This window comes from Thamnophis elegans, chromosome 7, assembly GCF_009769535.1.
Source record: "Thamnophis elegans isolate rThaEle1 chromosome 7, rThaEle1.pri, whole genome shotgun sequence".
Lineage (NCBI taxonomy): Eukaryota > Metazoa > Chordata > Lepidosauria > Squamata > Colubridae > Thamnophis > Thamnophis elegans.
Genome location: NC_045547.1, coordinates 28,324,608 through 28,348,792, shown reverse-complemented (window position 1 = coordinate 28,348,792; position 24,185 = coordinate 28,324,608). Strand labels below are relative to the sequence as shown.

Sequence of the window (24,185 nt, the reverse complement as noted above, 5' to 3'; positions counted from 1 at the left end):
TATCTTTGTGATATGATCAGATGTACCTTTGTCAGGAAACTTTTACGTGTTTTGTATTTGAGGCTGATTGAAATTGATTCTTGGTTGAATGGAATTAGTTTATCCCAGCTGTTTGGTGTCTTGTTTTGCATTGCGTGGCTACAGATGGTAAGACAGCGTTAGTGTTATATTCATTACTTGATTGAAGCAAAGCCAAAAGCCACTCTTGCTGCGCTCAGCACACTGCCTTATGAATGTTGCTGCTGAAGGGTTTTTGTGAGTTCTGAAAATCTCATGGACAAGTCCAAGGTCATGTCTAGAAGAGAGAAAGTAGAAGAAAAGAGCCTGGTGCTAACTGCAGTGTCTGGAGAAATTTCCCTCCCTCTTAGATATTTCTTAGTCCCTTATATTCAATGTCCTTAAATTAAATCAAGGAAAAACATCAGTTTGCTGTTTCAGTGAACAGAATTCTTAACTGTTAAGGCAAATATAAATATGTTGCTGTGTCAGATTATTTCAGCTGGATAGATATTAAAATAGAAATTGACTCAAAAAATAAATTTTCCATTTTGTATTCCCCCCCGCCCCTCTCCATGAGATAGTAGATTATACATAACAATCCCCGGCACGGGGAATCCTTCTAAGCAATGTTGTGATGTAGGTAAACCTTCAATTTACAAGCATAGCAGGGACTTTGAATTCTGTTCTCCCTACTTTAAGTCCACTATAAAGTACATCTCTTTTTAAATCGTTCAATATTAATTATTTAAAATACATTTAACTAAAAACAGTTAATCATGTAAATTAATTGGAATGGCTAAACTACAACATTCTTGAATTAATATTAGAATATTAGAAATAGGAATCATTTCATTGTGCTTTCTTTTGTTATAACTGCATTGAAGACTGATCTAGTTCTAAATGGACATTGCATTGGCATCCTTCAGTCTCAAAAGACTATGGTATTGTGCTCTGGAAAGAGGTAAAGCTGGAGTGTCCTTTCCAGAGCATGAGGTCTGGGTAGATTAATATGGAGGATAGACTGTTACCCAAGCAGCAGATTCCCCCCCCCCCTCCACGTCACTGAAATAGTCCAATGGACTGGCAGACCCGATACAATAGGTTCCAGCTGCGTCGCATGAGTTACCAGAACGTGGTTGTACATAGTCACGAACTGCTTCCGGGACTCCGGGTCCGGAATTTGCCTCAAGGTTGACTCCCAAAGCCTTTTCCAGTAGTGGATATAGCTATAAGGCAGTGGAGGTTTGTAATCAGAGTTTCCCTTCTCCTAGAAGATGGTTCTGCCGCTTTATCTGCTGTTGGCATAGAGCCCTCTTCATTGACCGTCTTCTTTGGTAACCCTGGAAAGGGGCCCTCACGAAGTGCTACCAGCTGGGCTAGCTGGACCAAGGTTTTTTAAGGAAGTGTAACTCCTCCATCACTCACCCTTTGTCCTGGCTTGTGACAGGCAGAACCTGGCTTCCTAAACATTGGCCCCAGTTTGGCGGGTTTTAAATGGACATATTTTTCAGATATTACCAAAACTAGATTTCTTAATACTGTTGATTTCTGGGTCATAACAGGATTTGCGTACATTTAGAAATTATTGAAATAATGATTAAATTAAGTTTTTGGTTCCTTAGCTCTTTAGACCTGCCTTCCTAAACTGAGTCTCTCTAGGTTTTGGAGGTTTTTTAGGCACCACTGGCATCAGATAAGGAAATATATTTTCTCTCAGCAAGACACATCAGCCCCAGTGTAAAAAATAATGTGTAAATATATGTAAGATAAGGTAAGATATCTATGCATATGCACAAATATCTTGAGAGCCAATCTAGTGATTAAGGTACCAGGCTAGAAAGCAGGAGACCATGAGTTTAAGTCCTGCCTTAGCCATAAACATCAACTGGGTGCCTTTAGGCCAGGGGTGTCAAACTCATGTTGTCTTGGTGGCATCACGTGACATATCGTGACTCCTGCCCTTTGCTAAACTGGGTGTGGACATGGCCACCATGTGACACATCTGGCCCATGAGCCATGAGTTTGACAGCCGTGCTTTAGGCCAGTCACTCTTTTCTCAGCCAAGCCCACCTGACAGGATTGTTGTTCTTGGGAAATAGGAGGAGAAAAATGTGTTGGATACGTTCACCACCTTGAGTTATTTGCAAAATAATAAAGGCAGAATACAAATAAATGAATACAAATAAATAAATAATTGAATAAAAATAAGGAACTAAAACACAGTAAAATTATTTAAGTAATTGTTAAACTCTTCTGCTAACATAGTTCTCACAATGATTAAGATAAGTTTCATTAGAACCATCATATGTAATTAAGGCTGTAGACCAGAAGTCCATCAAACTCAAGGCCTGCAAGCCACATCTGGCTCGCGGGGTGCCTAGATCTGGCCTGTGGGGCTGTCCTGAAAACAGTAAAGGACTGGCTTAATTGTGGCCTTCCCAAGTTTCGTTTTCAGTGACAGAGGGTTGCAGGAGGCCATTGCAGCTGAAAATGGAGCTCAATGAGAGCCGTGTGCAGCCCTCCTGAACTCTGTTTTTGCTGGCAAAGGGTTGTAGGAGGTAGTCGCAGACAAAAATGGAGATCAGGAGCCAATTTTCCCTGGCACAGCCCTCTGGTCACCACAGGCACTGCCAACACAAATGCCCACCCTGGTCACGGCCATCCTCCCCCCCCCCCCCCGAGGTCAAACACAACCCTGATATGGCCCTCAATGAAATTGAATTTTGACATCCCTGCAGTAGACTAATGAGTTGATATTGCTGACCAAATAACAATTGCATCTAACAGTCTCTTTAAATGGGGGGGGGGGGATTTTCATTTTGGTGAAGCAACAACAAATAGAAAAAGTCAGGAGGCAGTGCATCTTGTTGATTTCTTTTTTTCTATTGATATAGATATAATGTAGAAGAGAAGCAAAGTTAGGATACCAGAGTGTACTGGAAATTGATAGGCTTGTCCCCAGCGAAGTTAATTTAATGTTACTTAAGTCCTTGAAATCTACTATATTTGGTTTGGTGCTTGATCTTGTTTGCTTATTGGACTCTGACATTAGTGACACCCCAATTCCAAATGTAGTAGCATTTTTCCTGCTGAAATACAGATCTATAATTAGGGTGATTTCTACCACCCTTCTGCTTCCTGAGTTGTGTAGGTGGGGGAATAATGGAAAGAATCAAATAGATTTTGCAGTGATGACATAACAGTTGTTTTGGGGAATCATATATTGGAAATAATGGGGGATGAGTAGGTATTTGGTGTGAGTTCACAGATTGCTTCCCAGTCCATAAAATTGCAATACAGCACTTGTGTATGACAGCATTGGGTTAAAGAGATATTTAATTATATGTGATTATAATTGTACATTACGACAGAAGTTATTTATGAAACAGTGACAGGATCTCATTGCTATCATGTAGGCAAACCAAATTGTCTTTAGCCTCATTTTTAATTTACAAATAATCTACACCATATAGGGTGGCTTGAAGTATTGCAACAAGATAAGGCCAGTGTTAGCTTTTAAATATACTAATATGCTATGTAATAACGATTAACAATTGAAAACTTTTAGCACTGGAATATTAAAAGCTAAAAGATAATGGAAGCATGCCAGTAGGCTTTTAAATTTAAGCAATCAGGACAAGGTTAATTTCACAATAAGCCAATTTATTTAAACTGGTAGAAACTGAATATGTTATTTCAAGAAAAAGGTGTGGACTTCAATTTACTAATTTACATGAACTGCATTGAGAGTCCGATATTGCCTTATGGAAGTTTTCTTACTATTTGTCATCTCTATCTTTCACATCAACAAACGATTGCTGTTTATTTGAACTGTTTTTATGAAAATTTACTCAGTTGCTAAATTGATGTAGATATTTTAATGTGCAAAACATGAATTAAATAATTAATTAATCATGGCTGATTTTTGTGATTGCAGCAGACAGAAGGAGGGGCACAGACAGATGGCCAACAGTCGCAGACACAAAGCAGTGAGAATGCTGAGAGCAAGTCTACCCCAAAACGGCTCCATGTGTCCAACATTCCCTTCCGTTTTCGGGATCCTGACCTCCGGCAGATGTTTGGGGTATGTTAGCAGTATCCACAGCCAGAAATCTAATATTGATTGATTTATATCCCCCTTTATTAATTTTACAAATCTCAAGGTGGTGAACTTATCCAACACACCTGCCTCCTCCTCTTCTCCCCCACAACAGCAAACCTGGGTTGAGCTGAGAGAGAGAGACTGGGCCAAAGTCACCCAGTTGACTTTCATGGCTAAGGCAGGATTTGAACTCCTGCTCTCCTGCTTTCTAGTCTGATGCCTTAACTATTAGACCAGGCATGTCAAACACGCGGCAGGCCCCACCCACCTCAGCCCCCAAAGGCAAAAACAATCCTGATAGGTCACAATATGGCTTGCAATGCAGTCAAGTTTGACAACTCTGCACTAGACCAAACTTCCAAACCTTCAAATAACCCTGTGTCCAATGCTTCTGGATGTTGGTCTTAGGACTGCAGATGTTTTCCCACACTAGCAATGAAATGCACTTATATTCAGTTGTATTCCACCAATGAATAAAGGTTTCCTTGTACACATTTCATTCATCTCCAAGCTGTGGCTCTAGGTGCTAAAGTATGAGTGGGAATTAATTATTCCTTAATGGTACAGGTACTCCTCAACTTACAACTGTTCACTTAGTGACCATTCAAAGTTACAACAGCACTGAAAAAGTGACTTATGACCATTCTTTACATTTCTAATCATTGTAGCATCCCCATGGTCACGTGATTTATATTCAGGTGCTTGACAACTGACTCACGTTAATGATGGTTACAGTGTCCTGGGGTCATGTGATCCCCTTTTGCGACCTTCTGTCCAGCAAAGTCAATGGGCAAGCCAGATTCACTTAACAACCGTATTACTAATTTAACAACTGAAGCGATTCACTTAACAAATTTGTCAAGAAAAGTCATAAAATGGGGCAAAACTCACTTAACAAATTCCTTACTTTGCAACACAAATTTTGGCCTCAATTCTGGTTGCAAGTCAAGGACTACCTGTATTTATTTTCTGAAAATTGTCTTGGTCTTTAAGATGTTCTTAATGCTACTAAGAAGACTGCCAGTGTGTTTTATTTTTCCATCAGACAGGGCTGGATTCACACTTTAAACATGCTTCAACTCTGTCTGTTTTAAGCTGCCTTTTTTGATCATTAGCTAAAGCGAATTGATAGAGAATGATTTTTGAGAAACAGTAAGTGCATTAAAGAACTGTGTGAAAAAGATTTGCTTGAGTTATATCTTATACTTTGATTTTCATAGCTTTTAAATAAATCTAAATAAAGGTTATTGGCAAAACAGAGAGGGTAGCAGTATGATGGGCACAAAATAAATAAAATTATCAAATAACAGTCACTTTTTATTTGTTGTCCTTACTGTTTAATAATTTTATTCATTTTCTTAATTTCATTACTATTCTACCATTTCCCAGGTGAAATTCATACAGTTTCTGTGGTTGTCCTATTTCCCTCTAGCACATTTTGTTATCTTTGCAGCTGTCCTCTGTAGATTATTCACCTGTTTTCTGAGTGTATAGTTAAGTGAATCTGAATTTTGCCAGTCCTAGTCCAATACCCACTGGTGTACCACACTGCCTCTCATTCAAAAATAGAAGAAAATAAGATGCGAAAATGATTGGTTCTTGATCCTGGAGCATTATTTAGTGACTCCATAGTGAGTAACCATATTTCTGCATTAAAGAAAATGACACACAGGCTTGATGAAACTCAGCACAGTTGAGTCAGAGCAAAAAATCTGTCTTGCTATTGAGTTTAATAAACAAAGCACAATGACTTAGCAATCTGGTTTTAGTCCATTTAATTTAATATTTGGGTGTGTATTGTTAGTCACCCACTAATGCTGAGGAGACATTGACCAGAAAATATTGTGTTTGCCTCTGCCAAGAATAATAGAAAAGTAATATATTTAACTGCTGTGTTTTTTTAGTCCCATGACATGCTCTTCTCTATTGCCCCATGGCTAGGACTTTACAATCTAGCAGCTGGAGCTTCTGGGATGGATATATCTACAGCTATCAGTTGCAGCCAGATCTATAACAAGGATCCTAATCCATCCCATTCCCTCTTGTTTAGACCATCAGGGATATAGAATAGTAGATGTTTGCAGTATTGCAGCTTATTTTCGAAGTATTCGACTTGGTTTGTGGCCATTGACTAAACGTTTGTGTAAAATCAAATAACAACAGTGTAATAAACTAAAATGTTAAAAAGATAGGCACACTTTTTCACAACATAATTGTACCCAGAGTTTCCTTACAGTGATCATGACTAAATAGTATTTTGCTGCCATTTTTAAAAAAACTTTAAGGAGTTATCAGCTAATAGATTAGCTGATAATACAAGATAGTCCTTCATTCATTCATTTAATGACCATACGAAGGTAAAGCAGCACTGGAAAAAATGACATAATTGTTTTTCACACGACCATTGCAACAAACTAGTGGCCATGTGATCGAAAATATGGACACTTGGCAACTGCCATGTATTTAGGATGGTTGCACTGTCCCAGGGTCATATCATGACCTTTTGCGAATTTCTGATAAGCAGAGTCAATGGAGAAGCCACATTCACTTAACAACCATGTTACTAACTTAACAACTACAGTGTTTCACTTAACCACAAGAAAGAAAGTTGTAAAATGGGGCAAAACTCACTTAACAACAGTCTTGCTTAGCAACAGAAATTTTGGGCTCAAGTGTGGTCATAGCAGGGGTGGGTTCCTGCCAGTTCTAACCTCTTCTATAGAAGAGGTTCCACAAATCTGCCGTGCCGTTTAGAACCGGTTCCAGCTCCCTCCCCCCGCCCATCCGCACATCATCATCATGAAGAGAGGAGGAATTCTGGGAATTGAAGTCCACAAGTCAAGTTTGAACACCCATGGGTTTTTTTTCCTTAAAGGGTTAGGGGTGCAAGGGTCTTGTAACTTGACACAGTTCATTGCACACTTCAATGCCAGAGTTCCTGAACCAACATTTTGGTTGCTAAGCAAGAGCGTTGTTAAGTGAGTTTCACCACATTTTACAAGTTGGCCATGCCCACCCAGTCACATGGCTGCAAGCCACTCCCACCCAGTGACATGGCCAGCAAGCCACTCCCACCTGGTCACATGGCCGTAAGCCATTCCCACCCAGGGACATGGCCATCAAGCCACTTCCACCCGGTCACATGGCCGCAGGCCATTCCCACCCAGTCACATGGCCTGCAAGCCACTCCCACAAATCAGGCCACACCTACAGAAGAGGTTCTAAAAAAATTTGAAACCCACCACTGGGTCATAGGTATTCTCATCCGTGGTACAATTGGAGTGTTTTTCAAGGAATAGTGATGATAATTCTGAGTACTATGTATGTACAACTACAGAACATATGTTGATTCAACAACACCTTCTATGCAGGGACAAATTCAGTCCTAAAAGGCGAGTTTGCTGTAACTTCTTTCCAGAAGCACTGAGAGAGCAAGGCAATGAACCTGCGAGAATAAAATGAAAGCTCTTCTGTGAGGGACAGAGAGAATATTATATAAATATTTTGCTTTATTAAGTCATTCAGCAGCATCTGTAATATACATGTTTTAGTTTTTGCCCTTAGTATTAACAAGTTGTTTTGGTTTTCTGCTTCTGATATCACCTGAAGAGCTACTGCCTGCCAGAATGGCTTTATTTTTGGGGCATTCATGCAAGACCATAAGCCATTTTAAGCCTTAAGATAGCCTAAAGGGTGGAACAAAGAAGCGAACAGTAATCTAGACCTTAATTCCTGCCAGTACAGAATTTTTGTGCAGGGTAATTTCAGTTTGACACTATAATGTTTGGATAAAGTATTTACTCAGATACATATTAGCATTTTGTTTTGAACAAGAAAGCTTTCTTTTGGATGAATCACATGAAAGCAGCTTCTTTGTTGCTATATGACTACCATACAAAATAAAACACAAGTGAAAAATACTAATGATAATGTCTAAACATACTGGTATGTTTAGGAGCCTTTATCAACACACTGAATAAATGCTTTATTTTATTTAAAAGAACGAGTTATCTTATTTTTTAAAATTTAAAAGTATACAGTATACAATAATTTATTATTCTGCACACAATGTTAGTCATAAGACATACCATGCTACTCCTTCATCCTTTGAATTGTATAGGTTTCATTTTTTGTATTCCTTTCCAGTTTTTTGTCTTTCTTGCCAATTGTATTTTTGATATTTTTTAAAAATTGTTTTAATGTTTTTACATTGTACATCCTGCAAAGATATATTTAATATTAGGTTGAATACAGTATTATTTAACAGCATCTTTCAATTCTATGTTCCAATTCTATCAAATGGAAAGGATTTGATAGGTGGACATAAATGCCAAACCCAGCCCAAACATCTGACAACAACAGCAACAACAATAATAGCAGCAACAAAAATAATGCCTTGTTTGATATCCTCAGTGAAAAATAATATTGGTGGTTTAAAAAAGTATGATGTATAGTTGTATCCTATAATGATTTCATGGAAAGTACAGTGTTTGGAGTTCGACAATGAAGTAGACTAGAAATGGCACAGTTAAAGAAAAGAGCTTCTGATTGCAGGGATGGCTATCATAACATGTAAATACATACATACTTACGTAGTAATCTGTATGGGAATGTGCAAAGGACATTCTAATCTCTAAACCCAAAGCAGTATTTCTTAGTTCACTAAATAGCTTGAGCCACTTGTTGTCAGACTAATCTATTTAAAAGATTGTTGTAAGGGTAAAAGCATGCTTGTATTTAAACCTAAATAAAATAATGCAAATAATTTAAGAAGTATTAAAGATTTTATGGAAAAGATTAAAATGGAAAAGCTTTGGAAAATAAAATAACTATGCAGTATATTTATCTACCGTGGCACGACAAAACCGCGCTCGTCAAAATAGCGGTGATAAAACCGCGTCGCTAAAGCCGCAACGTCATCACCGCCGCGACAACAGCGTGGCGACAGAAGGGCGCTTTAAAACAGCGCGGCGGCAGAAAGCCGATTTAAATTAAGGTAAGGTTAGGATTAGGTTTAGGGGTTAGGTTTAGGGTTAGGTTTAGGGTTAGGTTTAGGGTGCTGAGTGCTTCGGAAGGCACAAATTTGCCCTCCGTGATTATGTCATCGCGTAGGGTCGCGTTTTTCCTTAGCGCTTCGGACGGCGCGGATTTGCCCTCCGCACTTATGTCAGCACGGATAAGGGCTTCGCGGTTTTGTGGTGGAACCTTTATCTACAGATAATGGCATTCTAAAACTGAACTTTTGTTTAAAAAGTTAACTTTTGAAACCCCATTTGATAGAGATGGGCCAAAAAAAAAAAGAGTTTTAAGTCATTAGGAATTTCAAAGTGAAAGGCTGATATGTGCATTTTGCTATTGTATGTACTTGGTTGAGCACATATAATTAAAATCAGAAATATTCCTTTCCCTAAAGAAACTTCTTGGTCATAGATTATTTAAATTAATGTAATTTTGTTCTCTGAATGCTGCTTATTTAGCCAAAACAGCAACTAGTGAACTATTGAGTGGTGTGAGTTGATTCAGGGTTTGTAAAAGCAGAGAAAATACCTTGTGGGAAGGGAGTGGTGGAAGGATAGCCCTATGATGGCTGATTGAAGAAAGAATCTCTTTCCCAAATTTTGAAGTGGGGAGTAGAGCAGAATAGCTAGAAAAGGGCAATAGTAGAAATTACACTTAGGTACTTGAAAAGGTGGCTTGTGTCCCACCTACTGCATTGACAACCAATACATTCACTGTGGGCAGCCTCCTACTTAAAAATAGCTTTTTCATAATCATTGTTTTGGTGTGTGTGTGTGTGTGCGCGCACACACACGTACATATATACATACAAAGAACACTGTATATAGCTTTAGTTATGTAATCAGATTTGACTGCCACGAAGAAGAGAGAAAAATCAGTGGACTTGCAGAAACCTTATGTTTCCAGAATAACAATACCATATTTTTCTGAGTATAAGACGCATCAAGATTTTGAAGAGGCAAATTTAAAAAGAAAAGTTTTTGCACTCTGCAGACCTTCCGAAAACGGCCCGTTTTTTGTGAAAACAGGCCCGTTTTTTTCTTTAAAAAAGGGCATGCATGGCCTTTAGGAGGCTTGTGGAGTGCTCCCGGGGGCTGGGGGGGGGGCAAAAATGAGCAAAAAAGCAGCCCATTTTTTGCTCATTTTTGCCCTCCCCAATCCCCAGGAGCACTCTGGAAGCCTCCTAAAGGCTATGCAGGGGCATTTTTGCAAAGGGGGCGGGATTTCAGGAGGCAAAATATGCTGTATTCAATGTATAAGGCGCACCCAGATTTTCACTCTCTTTTTTTGGGGGGGAACGTGCGTCTTATACTCCGAAAAATATGGTAATTAGAAAAGGTTGAAGAGGTGTATGAAGCCCAGGAGAACAGCCTGAAGAAGACTGAATATGAGAATTCCAAGTGGCTGTGGAAGATGGGTAGTATGTTAAAACTGTGTATATAGGGCAGGGGTAGTCAACCTTTTTATAGCTACCACCCACTTTTATATCTCTGTTAGTAGTAAAATTTTCTAACCGCCCACCAGTTCCACAGTAATGGTGATTTATAAAGTAGGGAATAACTTTACTTTATAAAATTTATAAAGCAGAGTTACAGCAAACCCCTATCGCCCACCATGAAAGCTGGAACGCCCACTAGTGGGTGGTAGGGAGCAGGTTGACTACCACTGATATAGGGAATGGCATGGAGGTGATGCTGGCTGGAACACTCCACCAGTAAAAAAAAAAAAAGAGAGAGAATTATGGAACAATATATTTATAAACCAGCCACCATTGCTTAGTGCAATTGTGAATAGTCTTTTGTTACCTCAAGAGAAGATAATATACAAAGAGACAGAAGTTCTCTGAAGATGGGCTCCAGCACGAGTCCGAAAGCTCAGAAGACAAAATGTCTAATCCCGATGACCAACCCAGATTGGATCCTGCAAAATTATCCTAGGACACATATATTCACTTTTATTTGTAATATATGAAGAGAATATATAGTGCCCCTGATGATATTATCGAGTTGACTAATGAAACCTCTGCAAACAAATAATCAAGCTCAGAGAACACTAAGGATTGTACTTTTGTTACTTTATATTTTACATAAAGTAAAATATCACAAACTCTGAGGCTTATAAACCTGACAACCAAAAGAAATTCAACAAATAAATAACAAATGTCTGAATTCATTTTAAAATATTTTCAACTGTGCATTCAAAAGTATTTCTTTCTCGGCCATGAAAGATAAAGGATGCTGAATTAACAAACCAAAATAATTTTTTTTATAGCAATTTGGTAAAATCCTTGATGTAGAGATAATCTTCAATGAACGTGGTTCCAAGGTAAGTTTTGTTTCTTTATCTACCCTGTACCTATTTCTCTCCTTTACCAGTCTACTCCAGTTGTCAAGATAAAGCAGCTTCTTTCCTAGATATTCTGTATAGAGAGAAAAGGAACTAGGCACTGGGTTGTCTAGAGCTGCTATTCCATATAATTGTAGGTGTTACATATAATCGCTAAGTATCTTCAATAATAATTTCATAATTTTCCTTTTGAAATAATCAGATTTCTCCAAACTTCTGAAAATAAAAAGAGTCACTGAAGCTATGAGAGTCAGGTTTTGTATTAATGTTTTGTTAATTTAAAATGTTTGAGAAAGAAATGCTATAAAAAATTTTGGAAGTATTTTATATATGGGATAAGAATTATCTTGTGTGGAAAAGAAATTAAATGCCCACCTGATGTTGCAATAATCCTGCAGTGTTGCAAAGATGTTGCCCCATCGTCTTACAATGTCTGCAAAAGCTTGCAGCTTTTTAGAAAGGTATAGTTATTCAAAATAGAAGCTGTTCAGAATGATGTAAGTTTTTTTTGAAAGAATTAACTTTCAGGAGAGCCAATGGCAAACCTTTTAGACCTAAGCGTAGCAATTTTAAGTGTTGCTTGTCCTAACCGGTTCTCATCGTGAAACCAATGTCCCCTCACTGAAGAATTGATGTGATTCTCTCTCTGCCCAGTAGGTCCAGCACTGGAATAGCAGGGAGTGTTTCAGGTCAGGAGCAAGGCGCATTGGCAGAGCTCTGTGGGGGAAGCTTGCACAGTGCATGTCTCTACTATGCTTGACTTAATCAATGCTAAGTTTTCCACTTTTTATTAAAAATGAATATCTGTCCCACACCCTCACTCCATCACATTATAGTGATAAGGCATAGCTAGGATTATATTTCTATATCCTGATTTTGAGATTGATAATCTACACAGAGTAGCTCCATATGGATGTTTATATACAAGATTATGTTGTTAGCGAATCAGATTTCCTATGTATTATCTGAAAACCAGAAAAGAAGCTATATTTATTACTTGTACATTATACAGTACATACAATACATACATTTAATATTGGAATTTATCTCATAGCTTAGTTTATAAAGATATAGGGTAAAATTGATGCAGCACATAATTATTTTAATTTGTGAAGAGCTGCAAACTGCATTGAACCACATGCTTTCTATTACTCACGCATCCCACTGTATATGTTTGAATGATGAAGTGAAAAGTGTATTATGTTTGACCATTACACTTCAGTATACCTAGGCTCTTGGAAATGGCTATATAAGTAAGTAAACCAGAGATGTAAAACATTTCTTGGATTAACAGGAGACTGGTTAGAATGCCGTAGGCTAGCTATTTGAACTATATAACCATTAACAAGTTCAGGATCTTACATTTATTGTCTTTCACAGAATGGAAGCAATCTGCTGTTATATAATCACTAAATAACATGCTATTCTGTACCGTTTAGATCAGTGTTTTTCAATCTTGGCTACTTTAAACCATGTGGACTTCAACTTTCAGAATTCCCCAGCCAGCATACTGGAAAAAATATTTTTGTCTGCACTCATATACATCTACAATTTTATGCTGTGTACATCTGGGTTTATATGTCCTTATTTTGATACACAGATATACTGGGTTACTTCATTTTTCATTCTTAGTGAAGGATTAGCAGCAGACTAGTGCATGCTTCTAAGATCACACTCACTAACTGCTCTGATGAGTAAGGAAAGATACCAAATTATATAAACCCAGTCTATGACTTGTTTAGCATGTTGCATGAGACTTCTGGTCAAAAGGAGTCAGAAAGCTAAATCAAAACGTGTATTTTCCCAATACTAAGCAAACCATGGACAGACTTGTTTGTTAATTCATTATTTATAGTTGTTCTCAGGAGGAGCTTGTGTATATGATCTGTGTAGCATGCTGGTTTTTCACTGTGAAGCCATAATAAGCCATAAGGCCATTCAGTCCTTATGTTTGAAATCTTCCATAAATTATAATATTCTAATAATTATTGAAGTGCAAGTAAATAAACCAAACTTCTGGTTTTCAGATAATACAAAACCTATTAAGGTTAAATGATAGATGTTTGCCCCCTTTTCTTTCATCTAGTAAATATTTAGCTGATAAAGACATTGATCAAGTTCTTTTCCATTTGGGAGTAAAATTTCAAACACTTGCCTCTCAAATTCACACCAATTCAAAGATTCAAATGAGACTGTTTTAAACATGGTGAATAGTATAAGTAGGAATCCCTAAGAGTGTTTGTGTTTATGGCATTTTTTTAAAATTGAATTGGGACATTTTTAAAGAAGCTTAGATTCCCAGTGGAGAAGGACAATTCTTTCTAGGGACCCTTCACTTATCACTCACTTCTTCTGCAAAAAAAAAAAAAAAAGTATGCCAAAACTTGAATGCTTGTATCCTACCCTGTGGTTTCTATTCTAACCTAATGATATGGAACCTTTCTCCTCCTCCTCTTTCTTGGGAATCGGAAAGCAGATGCTCCCCGCTGCCTGCCTTGTGCTGTGTTCTCAGTATTACCCTTCCCCTTCCTGGGTTTCTCAAGGGTATATTCTTCAATATGTGAATGTTTAAAAGGTGAAAATGTAAAATCCAAATTGCTCTGGGTATGCCTACACCCATTCCCTCTATGGAATGAGCAGATCTTTATCCTTTCATAACTGTGGCAAAGGCCCTCTGCCAGATATGTCCAGTGTTGGAAAATTTGAGCGTTTCAAATTACCCTTTAGTCCATCTGAGATGAGATGATGTATTTCCATCCTGTTTTTGAGTATCAAATATATTTGTGCACATTGGCTGTATTTAATTTTTTTTTTTGTAAAAATCATTTGGAATGAATGAAAAAGTTATGAATAGAAGTTTTTGGTTATGTAGATTTATTAATAAATGTTAATGCTTTTATAAGCATCTCAACTTTGAATATTAGGCACAATTTTGGATAACTAGCATCATATTAGGAAAACTAAAAAAAAAGCTGTTTGAACCATTTACATAACAATCTCAGTTATGTTCAGACTTCTCTTTCATTAATTAATTTCATTAATTCAAATTTTAACAAACAAGTCTAGTTTTCAATAGAACAATGATTGAACCAAGCCTTGTAGTCACAGTTGTGGTAATTATTATTATTATTATTTCTCCTACTTGTGTGCTGCCTTTCATCCAAATGTTTAAGGCAGTGTACATAGTGACCCTTCTGATTTTATTCTGACAATAACAGCTCTAGAAGATAATGAATAGCCCCAAATTAACACTGAATATCGACTAAAATCTGGGTCTCTGTAGTCTTAGTCCCATTCAACACCACTACATTATGCCAGATCATTCACCCATTTTAATATAAAGCGTGTGATATTTCCCTTCCTCTATAAATAGCTAGGGTGGAGCAATGTGACAGACAGAAATGTTAGATTTATGAATAATAATATAATAATAACAGTAGACTTATATACCGCTTCATAGGCCTTTCAGGCCTCTCTAAGCGGTTTACAGAGTCAGCATATTGCCCCCAACAACAATCCAGGTCCTCATTTTACCCACCTCGGAAGGATGGAAGGCTGAGTCAACCCTGAGCCGGTGAGATTTGAACTGCTGAACTGCTGATCTAGCAGTCAGCCTGCAGTGCTGCATTTAACCACTGTGCCACCTTGGCTCCTGAGTTTACCCCTCTCCCTCATATTGGTGGGATCTTGTAGAATTCTTTAGGGACTGCTCAGGTAAACAGACTTAATAGTTAGTCTGAGAAAGATACACCTTTATTCAACCATATTCTCTGTTAAGATACTAATACGCATCAGGAAAACAATGGCCTAGAATGTCTGTATTCCAATGTCCAATGGAACGGACTTCCCTCCCAGGCTTCTATTGCAATTAACAGTGGGGAAACCATAGTGATTTCACTACCCAGTTGATTCAGTAAGTAAAAATAGAAAAGTTCCTAAAGCTGCCCAGAGAACTAGTAAGGGCTATATACTCAAGTATAAAATCCAATCATTTTATAAATAAGTCATTTTAAGAAATGAGAGATTATATACTAAACTTAATTTAACTGATCTCGTAACAAAATCCTATTTTATCACTCTAAATTTCATGTAACATTGATTACTCTGTTCTCTTAACAGATGCAATGGTATCCTATTTTATATGTCCTCACTTTAAAAAAAATATTTTGGACAACAAAAATACTTTTCTCTTAAATTGAAAAGCATTTTTCTTTATTTTTTCCATATTCTTAAACAATTCCGTTTTAAATTCCAGCATACGTACATAAAATGGTTTTGATCAATCCAGTTAAATAGCTACAAAATATGCACCCTGGTTCAACCTATGCAAGGTAATTCTAGATAAAAATTCCACTATTTTTTGAAAACTTAAATAATAGTGTCCTCACTTTAAATAGCACTAGAATATTTTTTGTGGAATTTATTTTAATCACTCATCTCAGATGGATTATTATATATTGACTTTGAAAGCAAATAACCCGAAAGCCTGGATTTTTATGTTTATTTATTTCTTTATTTTTGTTGTTGTTCCATTTGTCCAGGCTTCTGGCTGTTGACTGAGTTTTCTTTTTAAAAAACTGCCTCTTTGTATATGCGTGTATACATATATATATATATTAACAATTGAAATTATGGAAAGTCTTTCCCAACACCTTGAGATAAAGATGCTGCTTCTGAAGTCAATGTTCTAAACAGTGGGGGGGAAAGTGTTAACAATGCATGGATTTTAAGGGGATCTTTATAGTTTCTTTTGAATTTATTTCATTTATTTGGTTTTTTTTTTTTTTTTTGTTATGATTATTTTTTCCCTTAATTTCTGTGTTCTGGCCACACCCAGGAGAATCGTCTGCTTTTGATTTCTCCCTTTACGGTTACATGGTAAATTTTCTTTCTCATTCTTCAGAGATGGAAACATTTTATAAAAAACTCTGTACAGTTATTATTTTACACTGCTCATCCTGTTGCTTGTTATTTATTGCAGAATCTGAGGCCAGACTAAAAAGATGACAGTTACTCGGTGCCCTTGGGCTGCAGGTTGTTCTGAATGTTTTTGAGGATTTAGTACAGTTAGAAGTTAAATGGACTGGGTATTGTTTTCAAACTGAAATATAAGTTGCATAGTAAAATCAGTTCAGTCTCAAAACTACCAGCAAATGAATTATAATAGGTTAGTAGGAATAATTATAAAAATACATATCCTTCTTGAGCTAGTTATATTACTTTCCTTTTTTTTTCTGAACTGTGAGATATTGAAAATTTTAATCCAGTATTAAATACTGCTTTGGTATGAGGGGCCTATGTTTAGGGAGAATAAAATCAAATTTATCTTTAAAGGAAAGTTTTCTGTATGACATACACTCTTTTACTGATATTAGAAATTCTTTGTAGCTTAGAGATGAATTGTTGGGGGTTTTGGCATTTTCTGGACTTAGTTGTTGTCCTGCATATTTTTGGAAAACACCAACAAATCAATACTTGCTTTTATACTTGAGACTTTATCCAAGGACTAAGTAAAATTCAAAGGAATTCAATAACGTTTTAGTCAAAAGTTCTATGTCATGTGTTTAGAGTGAAGATGTAAAAATGTTTAGAAGTGTAGTAAAATAATATTAAGTAAAATGTCTACTCATGTAATATATCTATCTTCATAACAACCCTGTTTCAACAAATTGCACAAAAAGTTTTTTGCACTGTATGTTTGATTTTTGGCTGCAGTGATAACACTGGAATCATGTCCATTAAGAAAAATCTTCATGTTATTCACAGATTTGTAACACCTGATGCAAAATGTAATGTGCTTGAAAAATATAAAGGTGTTAAAAGATGTAGCTCACTTTGCAATTACCATTTATAATCTATGTAGAGCTGGGAAGGGGGAATGTTTAAGACATTTATTTCATTTTGCAGATAATATGTACTTGCTAAATTCTTGGCGTATTGAGTCAATAAGTTCTAATAGATTCACATTTTCCTAATCATGACATAGCAAAAATCTATAAAATTCCTCAATAAGCATAATTTTCACCCAATTAATGTAGTAGGGAGATTTACAATAGTGGAAGGTGGCATTTTTCACCCTGCTCTTCCAAGAATGTAAAAGTCTGCATTTGAAGAACAAAACAGAGGAAAACGTTATAGCAGGCAATAGGAGTAAATTCTTTACCCTATTCCTTGAACGTTGATCCTACAGCATGTAAATAGCTTATCATAGGAGACCCAACTGAAAATTCAATATATGTAGCACTATTGTTAATGCTGAATATTGGGCCCGAACAAGTTCTTGTTACATTACCTTCAGGATCAATTTTAAAAACATGAACTACCTACACTTTTTCCTCTATCTAAAAATATTTATCCAGATCCTGCATATTTTTATTACATGAGGCATGCATACTTCAGTTTCTTGAAAATAAATATAGGGTTAGGTCTTAAATGTCCTACTGTAGTACGATTATGTGAGTCTATTAATAAATCCAATTGAATATATTTGTACTTTGGAAAAAAAAAACCTTACATAGAATAGAACTTTGATTAGATAAATATTTCTGTCTTAATAGTGATAAAATTATCAACGATTAAGATTAACTGATTATGTTTCATAACTAGTGGCATTTTACCTTGGCATTTATTAAGGTAAATCTATATAATTTTATGACTGAGGCAGTTATGTTTAAAGCATTTTTAAAGTTAAATAGGAGTTGGTTATTTATAGCCTGGATGCAGAAACCACCTGGATCCTTAACTAAATCCTAAACTTTCAAAAGCAAGCTGAACAAAGAAGCAATCATTCCATCTTTACACTCAGTCCTGTATCGTTTTATGATGTGCTTTAATTAATTTTGTTCTCTTCCATTAGAAAGTTTTGTTCAACCTCATTAAAGTACTAATTCTAGAACGTACAGCTTCAACCATCTGTGAAAAACACTGCTTCACTTAGTGTTTTCTGAGTGAAGAAGCCAAGCATTTATTAGGTATTTATTTTATTGGGTACAAACAGCTATGGTGTCCTCTATTGAAATAGAAAATAGATTACAGGTTGTTTTTCCTCCCAGTGAGCCAGGGTATCTATTCCTAGCCATTTATTATAGTATTATTAATATCTACTTTTAATAGGGATAAGCATCCTAGGTATTAAGATAACCAGTGTGACCTGCATTTCTTGCATATATATATATATATATATATATATATATATATATATATATATATATATATATATATATATATATATATATATATATATATATATATATATATATATATATGTTATATGTATGCTGATAAATAAATAAAGGGAGACTAGTATAGATCTATTTCAAGCTATTTAGCTCTCATCAGCTAGCCATACCCAAGTTTTTGGGAATCGATGATGAGAGCTAAATAGCTTGAAATAGATCTATACTAGTCTCCCTTTATTTATTTATCAGCATACATATAACAAATGTAACAAAAAAAGGCAACAGTAAAAAATATTGGGTTTCTGTCTGGATGGTCTCTTGTGACGAGCCTAATGACAGAGAGTGGAAGTGTGACCTTCCTCCCATACTTGGGCATACCAGGGGTTGTGACTTTAAGTATATATATATATTTTATAATATATATATATTTTAAAGTCACGGTTCGATTCCCAGTAAGGGTGTGGCTAGCTGATGAGAGCTAAATAGCTTGAAATAGATCTATACTAGTCTCCCTTTATTTATTTATCAGCATAAATATAACAAATATATATATATATATATTTAAAGGCTAGCTTTACTCTAAGAAATTAACAAGAGGCAGAAGCAAAGATGTCCAGGTCATTGTCAAAAGTTTACATATAATGACACATACACTCACACACACACGTTTTTTGTCTTTCATACATTTATTCACTGTCAAAAATACATATATTAATACTATTTATAAAAATAATAAGGCAAGTAAGAACTATCACACATATTCCTTTTGTTAGGTTTTGTTCAGAGCATCTTGCTGTGCCTATCCTTGTCATATGAAAGGAAATTACTGAGAATGCTGCAAAAGAGAACATATGAATGGTCATTTATGGCAAGATTTCTTTCCAGGTTTTAATACATTGCATTTGATCAATCTTGGAGCTAGGTTACTTTTTAGAATGTGTCTCGAGTAACTATGCTTTTTTTGGTCTGGCCTCAATTGCTTTTATGTTTTATTATTTTCAATCTGATTAAAGTTATTTTTTTAATTGAAATTCTTTCATGAAACATGCATGAACCAAAAATGTGACTCTAGGAGAGTATTGCTAAGTTGTGCTGATGTCAATTTCATACTGTGATATTTTTTTCTCTATTTATCTAGATATCAGTATTTCAATATATAACGATGTGCATGTTTTCCCCCTTCTCCCGCTGCATGCAGGGATTCGGGTTCGTAACTTTCGAGAATAGTGCTGATGCAGACAGGGCCAGGGAGAAATTACACGGCACCGTGGTAGAGGGCCGTAAAATCGAGGTGCATGTCTTCAGTAATTCAATTTCTTCTTTATATTTCTTCTTTGGTTTCCTTTTTGTGTCTTGCCTCACTGATTTCACATTGGGATTCCTGTCCAGTGCGTGTGTGTGTGTTTGTGTCCTGTGTTTTTCACTCCCGTCCCCTGCACTGAAGTGTATAAAATAACCTCCCAATATATATATATATCTATATATTTTTGTCATTTTTGTTATTTTTCTTTGTCTTTGTTTTCCTTTCTTTTAAGTTTGTTTCCAACACACTCCAAATTTTTTGCCCTTCTGCTATCTTGATTTTCCTTTGCTTCAGTTAATGAGGCTCCGACTTTCAATTTCCAAGCCAGATCAAAAACTAACAAAATGAGCACAGTCCCATTTATCACTTGGTATCTAACAAGAAAGAAGGGGTGGGCAGCCAATATCTGCCCTTGATTCAGAGGCCAGTTCTCCTCCATATGAGTGTGAAACTAATGTATTGGGAAGGGGTCAATGGAGAAATCAGGAAGAACTTGAGCCAATGAAGTATCTATGTAAATGTATTTCAAATTAAGAAATATGCATTCCATAATTATTTCCAATGAGTTAGACTGTGATAAGCACAAGATGCTTGTGTTACCTAGATGAGAGGTAACCTCTTAGTGATGAATTTGCTGTTCCCTCATATAGAAGGCTAACTGGCCCCTTTTTGTTCTTTCTTTTTAAAGGAAAAAAATTACTAAATATAAGGAAAAAATTAAAGCCGCCGTTTTGAGTAAGATGTCTGCATATTTTGCTTTTTTGTTTTGTTTTGTTTTTTGTTTTGTTTTATTTCCCTTTTTAATGGTTTAGTGTTTAGGGCCCTTCACTTGACTCACTCTTTCCATGGTAACTATACACAATGCTGGCGATGGTACGAGTTGGCGGTAAGTGAAATCAAAGTGCTAGAGGAGAAGCTTACTTCTTTTCTTTTCTTTTATGCAAAACAAAAAAAATTAAGAAAGAAAAAAATCCATCTGCCATTTCACATTAACACTACAAAATGTGATTTGACTTGTTGTCCCCCCCCCCTTCTTCCTTTTCCTTCTCTCCCACCCTTTTATTTTCAATGCTGTTGAGTAATGCCACCTGGATTTTGGATGTACATACCATTTTGTTTAAGTCTGAGCTGTTTGATTACTGACTTTCCAGTAATTTTCCTTGCACATCTTACTCAGAGTTGAGTAACTCCAGTTTTGGCTGGTTTTATTAATGCACCCATACACTTTTTCTTTTTTGCCTATCCCATCTCCTCCTTCCGCCACTTCTTTTCTGCACTCCCTCTCTTTGGACCTCTGATTGTTCTCCTCTCCTCACTTGCCATTTCCTTTACTTAGTTAAATACAGCTGTTGGTCTTTGCTGATTGGTGGTTTCTGATTGGTTTTGCCCATTTTTCCTTTAAGTGCTTGTATTGCATTCTGCTGTAGCAGTTGATTTTCAGGCACTTGCTCCATCTTAATGATTGTCTGTGAGACCTCTCTTCCTATCCCCATTAATCAATTGTTATTGTTTTTCTTTTTTTTAATGTGTGTTTTAACAGCATGCTTTCAGTCTCATTGTTGTTGTTTCCCATTCTTTTTCTATTAAATGTGTAATGTTTATATGGGGAGGGCGGGTGTCAGGAGGGCTAAAAATAGAGCAATGAGATTCCAGGCTCCCTTCTTCCCTGCCCAAAGCTCACTTTTGTTTTAAAGTTCAGAGGGCCTTTGAACCATTCTTTTCTTGATCTTGAAGTTCACATGAGACTTCTTCTTCCATTGGGACTAGAATTTTGAAACGTTAATGATTCTACCTCCACCTTCACTCTGCAAGATTCTGGGCCTATGTTTGACACAGGGTTGCCATTGATTGGCTTTATCCACCCCACCAGTGTTTTATTAGCATCATCTTTGCTGCAACATTCATTTGCTGCAGTGCTTAGAAAGCTTGAGCAATGAACAGCTCAGTAGGCACAGTGAAGGAGACTAAAAAGAAAAAGAAATGAGGAGACACTTCATACATTTCTAATAGTGTTCATTTTTCTACTGACAAGGCAGCAACTAGGGAAGATTGGGGTTGATGGCCTCTCAAGATACAATACTCCAAAATTGAGATACAGGCCAAGCAGTGCTGCTCTGGAATGCAAACGCCCTTAGAAGAAAAGCCGGTTAATCCCAGACACCTGGGAATAGTTCTTCTGCCCAAATTGCAGCAGGTTTTTTTGGTAATATTAGTAGACCACTGCAGTTCAGTGAAAGGCTACTAATAGATCAAACAAGGTTATTTTTGTTTCTGTTTCATGCCAGTCAAACTGGACACACAAAAATAGAAATGGAAGAGTTTTTGTCCCTGAATTAGTGAGCATCAAATAGTGAAGTCAAAGCTGGCAGGGATGCCTGAGAAAATCTGCTCTTTTTAGCCTTTTCTTGATGCATAATTAAAATTAAAAAAATCAGATATGTTTATAATTATAATATATAAAGGCAATCTGTAAAAGTAAATTTCATTGTGCTGATTTTTTTAAAAAAACATTGAGGTTTCTATCATTTTTCTCTAAAGTGTTGTGCTTCCTTCCCTCTCTTCCCCTTCCCCTTTTAATTTTTAGGTTAATAATGCCACTGCACGAGTAATGACTAATAAGAAGATGGTCACACCATATGCAAACGGTAAGAGAGGAACCTTTTTAGGCATAAGAATTACGTTTTCGGTTTAGTATTTCAGAATAATTTGAGAAACTTGTTTCTTTATAGGTAGGGATAATTGAAATACCTCACAGATTGTCCAGAGGTAGACAAGAGTTCTTTGAAATATCTTGAGAAAGATGGCACTTATTTGAGCCCACAAATATGGTTGAAATACTTTGGCTTTAAGAAATGACTTTAAATTTTCAGTTTTGTAACTTATGTGACTGTGCTCTAACTGATATGTATGCACAAGTGATAGAGGGCTTTTTGGGTGCATTTAAAATTGGAAGTGATTAACAGAAATAGACAGAGGATGCATTTATATTCATTTACATTTGTCTTGCATTTTTAGGGAGGCTGTCTCCTATCCTGTGAATCATAGGAAAAAGAATAGTCAACTTGTGATTTAAAAAGAAAGCTACAGGTAGTCCTTGACTTACACAGTAGTACTTGACTATTGTGTTGGGATCTTGGTTGTTGAATGAAGTGTCATTAAGTGAGATGCCCATATCACTACTTTGTTCAATGAACTGTGATCCCAAGTGTCTCAATTTTGATGATTAAGTGGATGGATCAAAAGAGTGTGCGGACAGGAACTCCTTCATTGGAGAGACAAAGTTGGGATCCTGAAGATCTGAGCTTTAAGTAGTGGACCATAAAGCATTATTTCCAAGTTATAGTAACTGAACAATCATTAAACAATTGGTCACAAGGACTACTGAGGACTACCTGTATCTGCATAATTTGCTTTTGCCTATATGTAGGCACACCTATTGTGGTATTCTCCTTTAGGGAACAACATCATATAAAGTACATAAAAAGAAGAAAGTCAAAATAAATCCATGCTGGAAGATAATTGTAAAAGGAAATTAATTACATCTACATTATACAAACACCATTCATTGTATTCCTTTATGTCTTTCTATATTTGCAAACTATTCTTGCTTCTATCATGTCCATTCACCAACTCATGTAATGCCTCTGTTTCTTTCATTTCTCACCTTTACCTTTTTGGACATTCTTTTTAACAATTTCCAACATGTCTTCAGTTTCCACTTTTCAACAAATTAATTCTTTTTTTTGTATATTTGTTTTATGATTCTGTCCTTATTCATTCTCCCTGTAAGGTCAAATGACCTCAGAATTCTTTCTTCCTTTTTTCTTTTTGCACTATCTGCTCACTTTTGCACTCATTCCACGTTAATTCATTACTTGTTCATTCTTGACTGACTGCTTCACTACAGAGTTTATTGCACATATTTTTTAAGTAACCCTTTCCCGCTGTATTCAGTTTAATTTGTTTCTCCTCATATACTCAACTCTCTCTCACATAACAAATGTGCAGAAGATTACTCCCACACACAGCCATTTTCACTTACTTTTACAAATTTCATTCCTTCAGCAGACCATGTGCTTTCTACCATCTGTCTGTCAGCATTTGTACATCTTACAAATTTCTCCAACCATTTCCACATTTTTCCAAGCAGCATTCGAAATTTCAAATCTGTACACTTTTCTACCTCATACATTTGATCTAACATTTATTTGAAAATCATTTCAATTTTGACTAACAA

General features: G+C 36.2%; 1 protein-coding gene across 4 annotated transcripts in view; it reads left to right on the top strand.

Annotated features, from left to right (window-relative positions):
• RBFOX2 (RNA binding fox-1 homolog 2) overlaps nt 1–24,185 on the top strand; it is a 197,033-nt gene that overhangs the window by 147,455 nt on the left and 25,393 nt on the right. For all 4 annotated transcript variants that reach the window (XR_004255698.1, XM_032220537.1, XM_032220536.1 and 1 more), the window contains 4 exons: nt 3,938–4,084; nt 11,393–11,446; nt 19,844–19,936; nt 22,533–22,593. Coding sequence is in view for 3 of the 4 variants with exons in the window: in XM_032220537.1 (XP_032076428.1) it covers nt 3,938–4,084; nt 11,393–11,446; nt 19,844–19,936; nt 22,533–22,593 (355 nt within the window). In the remaining variant the exon portion in view is untranslated. The remainder of the gene's footprint in view (nt 1–3,937; nt 4,085–11,392; nt 11,447–19,843; nt 19,937–22,532; nt 22,594–24,185) is intronic.